The 7,896-nt window shown below is 38.1% G+C and overlaps 1 protein-coding gene across 1 annotated transcript; it reads right to left on the bottom strand.

Annotated features, from left to right (window-relative positions):
• Positions 1 to 264: 264 nt before the first annotated feature.
• Positions 265 to 7,429, bottom strand: LOC104160612 (sialomucin core protein 24-like). The gene is made up of 5 exons (XM_009698781.1): positions 7,372 to 7,429; positions 6,589 to 6,672; positions 3,135 to 3,287; positions 1,895 to 1,975; positions 265 to 940 (listed from the first exon to the last, which is right to left on the bottom strand). The coding sequence occupies exons 1-5, from the start codon at positions 7,427 to 7,429 to the stop codon at positions 780 to 782; spliced, it is 537 nt and encodes a 178-aa protein (XP_009697083.1). The 3' UTR covers positions 265 to 779.
• Between the last annotated feature and the right edge of the window lie 467 nt (positions 7,430 to 7,896).

Genomic DNA, 7,896 nt, shown 5'->3' with positions numbered 1-7,896 from the left:
TCAAGTCGCACGTATTCCATTCTCCTATATAAAGCTAGTACTTAGTAGTTTTATTTATCTTCGAGATAGGTGGGACACTTTTGCAGCCTACTGATTTTTAGTCTTTTAAGGCACTAATCTTCACTTCCCCTTTAGAAGGATTAGCCCTACATCCCCTCCCCACCCTCAACATCAATTGGAAAAAGCATAGGATTTCTGTTTGGAATGCAGCATTTTAATCAGGCAACCTTTCTTCTTGTGTAAAAAAATTTATGGGTTATGTTGTTCTATTAAGATATTATCTCCTTCTACAATTTTGTTCATCTTTCTAGCAGTACGCTGTAAGAGCCACAAGCTAGTATAAATGGTATTTCATTCCCTGAAGTCAGTCACCAATAATCCACATCTTGATAAAACTGAAGGGATACTGTATCAAATGTTGATTAAATTAGCCTTCACAATAAATCATCATGAGATTGTCTACTCAAGACAGTGTTGCCACTGAATAAGAATCTCTGAACGTCTACATTTGGCATATCAAAAAAAAAAGTCCCACAGCAGCAGCCACTAAAGGAAAATAAGACAGCCATTAGAACCCATGCAGCATATTGCAAGTAATCCTGTTGAAGAGATTCATATCACCTCTTACCAAGTATAATGTTGCAAAAATATTCTTTTAAAGTCTTCTTTTAGAGATTTAAAGGATGTTAGGAACTGCTGTCTTCTGTGAACAACAGAAAATATTTTGGTTCAGTGAACTACAGGTGTTGGGCTACTAGTCCATTATAAAGTAGCAGGTCTTAAAGTGTGTGATAGTTTCGGTCTTTTGACTTGCAGAATTTGAACAGAAAGAAAACAACAGCCTGCACACCCAGAACAAGGACAATTCCACCTATGAAACTCGCAGCATCAAACGTAGATTTGCGTGGAGAAGGTGCAGGAGTCACAGTAGCATTTGTACCTGTTAAATACCACATCAGAGTTTGTGAGTGCACAATGCTCACAATAGTTTTACAGATTTTAGTATTGGCTTCCTTGTATTAAGATTACTTAAAACATCCAAACACCAATAAGAAAACAAAACAAAAAATCAGAAGTAAAGACATGTCAGCAGCTGCCTTTAGATTAATGATACTGAAATTCTGATTAAATACTGTCTGTACAAGGTTAGAGCTATTTATAGCCAAACTGCTCTGGACCTCAATACTGAGCAAGTCCCAGCTGGAGTTTATTTGTACTTCAAAAAGCCAAAGCTATCCTGCTTTACATAGAAGTACATTATTGATATGCTCACATTCAAAACACATTTTCCAATCTCCGCTGCTTGCTCCAGGGTTTTTTTTTTTTTTGCTTAAATTCAGATTAAATTATTATCTTCCATCTACTGTACTTTACCCCAAGAGTTATGGTTAAAGAAATCAGTTGAAGCCACAACACATACGAATCTGGAAGTAACAGCCATCTGCTGATGGCTAGTTCTAAAGAGCTTTACTTCATGAGAACTTTTAATGAAATAGCATATTCAGGACTGATACTTAAATAAAATACTTCCGCTTATTCCCATCACTGTAGCTCAATTTTTTTTTAATAGGTATCCCATTATTATTCTGCAAGTGACAAACAAAATACCACCTCCCAAAGACAAGTGAGTTAACAAGTGACTTCCAGCCACACAATCAAAAGCAGCCAGCTGATTCTGTTTGACCAACACATTTCTGACTTTTAACATCTGACCAACTAGCTCTGCATACATACATCACCTTAACAAAATCAGACATGCCATAAAGTTAGAAGCAACAACAGCAGATATACCACTTTAATGTTGTCACTTAGTAAGTCTTTAAAAATAACGTTTCTAAAGCAATACTAATTTCTAAGTATTTTATGCTTTAATTATGCTAGTAGTAGTTTTTACCTGGAACACTGGGTGTTGTGGTAGCTGAAGTAATGGCAGTTGTAGGTAGAGGGGCATGTGTAGTTGCATTGGTGATGTTAGCTGTTTGAAAGAAGACAGTATGCTCTTGAAGTTTATGGTATGCACAAAGTTTGCAAGCACTGCAGTTCTTATATAAATGATTTGTCTTCTTTTGCTTAAACAAGGACAAACTTTGACCTCAGACTGTACCCCACACAATTCAGATGTTCAGCTGCATGGCATTAAGCCAAGTTTCTGCAATAAGGATTTTTTTTTTTCCACACTTGCATACCACTGTTATCCAAGTATTTCAAGGTTCTCCACAGATTGAACAGTGATCCTTCGTTCAGATAAACCCACTTTTCTTTCAAGCACTAATATAAATGCCGGTATTTGAACAAGAATTAAGACAGCTGCAAATCTCCATCAAGGCAAAGGACTTTCATTAAACAGCCCTTAGAATCAGTATTTATTGTAGTAAAAATATACTTAATATACTATCTCTATAGACAGGAGAGAAACACTTGCAGGATAGCAAAACTTCCTCTTTCTCCCCATCCCCAAACATTAATTGTGAATGACACCACTGGAATAAGCAAACACTCACCTGTAGCTAGATTGTCTCCTAAAAGCTCTTCCATTATCAAGCCAGAACACTGGGTCTCTGACCACCCTCATGCACCCCTACTCTCTCCAGATTAGTATTACCAAAAAATTAATCAGTATTCCACTACATGTCTGGGACAAGTGCCAACATTTGTAGCTCTACCAAAGCTAAACATCACCCTACTGTATATTAGGCTGTTCTGAGCCAATCAATTACCTACTCATTATCTCCCAGCTCCCTTAAGCAGCAGATGCTTTTAAAAAAAGCAATCTCATCTTTAAGAACTTCACTGTTAAGATGGCAGCACATGTAAGAACAGACATTTTTGAACTGGGCAACAAAAAAATTCAAACTCATAAGAACTCACAATTAGTGGAAATGACTAATCTAATTCAAACAATTACCACTGAGCCAATTCTTAATTATATTGGAAAGTACTGAAAAGAAGCATTTTCTCTGTTATGAGTTTTATAAAATCCACTTCTTCCAAACCTTGGGACCACTTACGTATCCCATACATCAGATGTTTAGTAGTCATGTGACTACAGTGATCTGTGGAAAACACCCTTGTCCTTTATTTTATTCACCAGTTCCTAGTTTACTGACATTCTATGTTCAGTGGTACTGTATTACCTATAGTAGTATGAGCTGTGGTAGCAGAACTGGCTGTGGTAGTATTGGACGGTGCTGTGGTAGTATTGGAAGGTGCTGTGGTAGTATTGGAAGGTGCTGTGGTAGTACTGGAAGACGCTGTGGTATTACTGGAAAGACCAACAACTGTAGGAGCTATGAAAGAATAAAGAATTACATTAAAGACATTAATGACAGTATTTAACTGAAAAAAACCAAAAAAACAAACAAACAAAAAAAACCACAAAAAAACTCCCACCAAAATGGAACAGCAGCAGGCTGAATTTTAGGGAACTGATATAGCACCGAGTTCTATTGTAGTTTTGTTTTCAAATTACAAAGCAGTTGAATATTCAATCCACCACACTAACAGCAAAAGTTGTACAAGTAACTACATGAAAGACCTTGTCACTGGCAGCCCAATCAAGCCACTGATCAACCAGCAACTCAAGATTTCTCAAAGCAAACAGAAGGCAGGAGAGTCCTATGGTACAACTATACACTGTGCATGCTTTACACAATAGGAAACCAGGCATTCAGTACTTCTTAACAACCTCACTGCAACTAAAACTGAACCTGACCTATCAAGTTCAATCAGAAATCAGAGTAGTTAGCCAGCTGAAGCAGTATGGGCGGAAAACCAAGACATCCTCAAGAATTTGAAAGTTCAGCTAAAGCTTTCTGTTCTGAGAGCTGTTGCTGGTTGTAGGTGCCCTCAAGCTTCAGTATGTGCTGTAAAAACACGGACACAAAAATAAAGCAAATTGTGAAGCCTTCTCCAACTTACTGTATTAACTCAGTTAATCACACATGGACAGCTTATCTAAACTGTTGCTTTATCAAACACTGATACATCAGCAAGCTTTCTGCTGAAATACCATTGTGTCCAGAAGCCTTTAATGCTCAGGGTCACTTAGACGTGGTTATTTACATCTTGAAACAATTCAGCATGCTGGGAAACCAGAGCCGACTGTTTCTACAGAGATAGGCGGGATATATCAGAATCTACATTCTCTCAGGTCCCACTTGCATCAAGCCAGTTTAGGGCCATTTTAATGTTTTTCTGATGTCAACCCCCAAATGTAGCGCTGAGCCATAACACTGTAAGAGCTGATATGGTATACAGGTTCCTCTCACACCAACAAAGATTGTCTACTAAAGGTGACAAGTTTCCCTGAATATGCATAAGCTAAAACACAACCACCTTACAATGTCACTGCAAGTTTAACAGGAACAGACTGTAGAAATTCTGCTCTTAGATATTGAACAAGGCATTGTAAAGGCGTGCTTTCTTTGGAAAGCACTGAAAAATGACACTTGTAACAATCACCTCTTAATCAGGAGTGTTAAAATTTTAGAAACAACACAGAAGTTCAAGTCAAGCAGAATTGTTTCTGACTGGCTGCCACCACCACTAGATGCCCATAGCAGTGTGGAAGCTTCATCTCTGTTGGTGAGCCAGCTTCTTTAGCAGCACTGTTGAACTCATTTAGACAAGAGTATTAAGAATTTTTATTTGCTGTTCTAGATCTAAAAACCAGAAAACTCTATTTTAAAGCCCATTCCTCGTCAGCTCTCAGAAAAACTAAAATCGGGGGGCTTTCACAGAAGTGAAATTAAGGATTCAATCTAAATCATTTATATACTGCAAATCTGCTTTGCACGGCAAGCACAAGTTAATGAAAAGACTGAAGTAGATATGCAACTGAGCACTTCCCTAGCATGAAGGATTTACCTTATGCAGTTCTATAACCCAGACCCTGTGCTTCAGGACTGCATGAAGAGCTGTGCTATTTAACAATAAAAACTGGAAGGTTTTTAAGTTTTTCCTGTTTACTGCATCTCAGAAAAGGCAATGGACTTAACAGGTGAAACTTTTTCTGTTGAATATGAAGCTTACTGTCTTGAGGATGCTGACAAGTTCCTTAGGATATGCTGTATCTAATAGGAAATGTCACCCAGTGTAAACTAAGAAACCAAGGCAGTAGCCACAGACATGTGTCTAGAAAATGTCAGGCTTCTTGAAACAGCATGAGTAAGCAGTTAACTGAATGCACAACAAAATTGTGTATTTTAGCATCACATAATTTTAAGCTGGAAGCAAAGGGCTTATTTACATACTTGTACATGCTTATATAAATTGCAGAAGGCATATTAACAGATGAAGGAGTTGTAAATACAACTGCTTCACATTAAACAATGTGAAAGCCGAATATCTAAATACTTACAAGAACACTGCTCTTCAGTTATACAGTGGGGATACTTCAACTCTACTTCTGTTTCATGTACACACATGTCTTCTGTCAGAAAAGAAAAGACAAGAATATTTACAGCAGGAGAACTTTAAAGTGTTTGGGACATTGTTCCCAAATACTAATAAACTGTTCATAGGACAAACTAAATACCATCTTCTAGCCAGGATAACACTAAAGCCACTTCAATATGCAGGACTTCAGTTTCTTAATCTCTGCCTGCACACCTTTCTCCCTTGACTCAGATTTCAACCTCTCCCTCAAAGCAGTTACACAGATGTCTTGGGTCTTTGCAGTATGTGCCTGTTGATCAGACAACATCTGCAGAATTCAGAAAGGGAGCTTCTTGAAGGACACTCTTGTACTGGACAAGTTGCATCCAAAATTCTTTTCATTATTTCCGAAGCATCTTAGCCTTCATATATAACCTTTCTTGGTCATCTACAATCAAGGGCTACAAAATCACTATTACAGTCAAGCCATTCTCTCCTCTTATTCTATTTCGACCTCACATAAGAAGTACAAATAATCCACCTGAGGACTACTTATGCAGTCTTTGTATGATGACTTTGTCAACAGCAACTTCATCTCCTCCAGGAGAGAGTACCAGAGATCACCCAAATGTAGTTACATCCAACTCGCCTACAATGGGAAAAACAAGGCTCCGAACAAGACCAGTTAATGCTTCTTTGGCTCTATCATGTTGCCTTCAGTGGGTTGCAATTCTTAGTTTTAGGAACACTACTCCTAACTAATCTTATTTAATGGACTCCTCTCTCTTACTGCACTTCAGTTCAGGAGTAGTGGTTGTGACCATCAGGTCTATGACAAAATCTCAAAAGGGACTGAAGCACAGGGATGTGCCTGCATGTCAGAATCCACTCATGGCTCCTTAACAGCACACACAAGTGACTAGTTTGTTCTAAAAACATTCTGAACCACCCGGAAAACATTAGCTTTATCAACAGCACAGATTTAAATCAAAAGCCTTAAAAACCTGGGATTATTTTGAATATGTTCACCTGTCTCCACATAAGAACCTGAAGTGATTAACAACAGACAAAACTTATGAGTTATTGCTCCACTAGGTTATCAAACAGAACAGTATATTTGTGTAATGAACGTTAATACAGATAAACTAGGTCTAGTTGGGTTTAAGGTTCCGCATGGCATAGTAAGGATTTGCACCATGCAGCCCTCCTTACCTGCACATCTGATCCACTTGCAGCCTGTTACGTTTATGCCGTTACCAATACACGAACTGCAGGTAGAAAGGTTTCCACAAATGCCTAAAAAAGAAAAATAGAAATTCAGTGATTAGAACAAAATTACCACTGTCAAAAGAGCAACTTCACACACAGAAACAACTCTTAGATCTGTACCCTCCCATATGTACATCTCCCAGGTTAAGGGACAATCTTTCTCACTGAACTACAACGGAAAGCTACAAATTAGGAACGCATTTGACAAGACACAAATACATTTCCCTCTAGACACCACTGATACTCCGAAACCAGATCCCACACATGCACCAAGATTTTGCCTCATGCAACCTCTAACTAGAGTAAACTCAGATAACAGAGGATATACTACTGTAGTGAAGTTACCAAAGTCCACCAAATTAATTCTGCAGAACTTCACTGAAACCTCAGATGGCAAGAGCTTTGTTCATTTTGATTACATTTTTCCTGTAGATAACACAGCCAGCTATAAATAATCCTACACTATGAAGCAACCAAGTATGGGAAAAAGACAAGAACCTAGAGGACTTCATATACAAATGCATATAAAAGGTGAGCAGAAAGAACGTCCACCTATTCACATTTTGATCACAGCAGAAGCCAGCAACCTAACCAGTCCAGCTGCTTTTTTATGTCAAACTAACATTGCTGCCTTAAAACCACAATGACAACACATCTGCTATCTGGATCAAATCAGATCTTCTCCCAATATACAATTTTACTGCATTAGTTTTAATTAAGCCTTACTCATCCAGCCATCATACTCAGAAAACCCACATACCACCCACATCTCGTTACGCCGCATACTCTCCAGCACATTTCATATCATGTCCACCTACTGCAGGCACCTTTGGGTGACCTTTCACTTTTCTCCACAGGGAATGCTGTTATTCAGAGATCTTGGGCAATCAGCATGGTAATTTACATCTCAAGATAACAACTACAAATACACTAACTTCACTATTCCTGTAATTCAAATTAAGCCTGAATCCACCTGGCCTTTCTCTTGGTTAGGGTAGTATCAGGCTAGAAGTATTGGTACTATTTCTTCACTTTCAAGAAGTATAAGAAGATATGAAAAGACCTTTGTTGGTTTGCATCAGCAAGGTATACAACAGACTTGCCCTGTTCCCTTCAGAAATAAGGCACTTAAACTACTTCAAGAGCTATATGACAGTTTCTGGATAACAGATTCCAGGAAAAAACGAAGTAATTTATTATTCTAGGTATGTATCTGAAGAATGATCACAGCATGTACAACACTCACTTCTG

The sequence above is a fragment of the Cariama cristata genome, unplaced genomic scaffold (assembly GCF_000690535.1).
Source record: "Cariama cristata isolate BGI_N322 unplaced genomic scaffold, ASM69053v1 scaffold33180, whole genome shotgun sequence".
NCBI classification, from domain to species: domain Eukaryota; kingdom Metazoa; phylum Chordata; class Aves; order Cariamiformes; family Cariamidae; genus Cariama; species Cariama cristata.
This window is presented reverse-complemented; position numbering and strand designations above follow the sequence as displayed.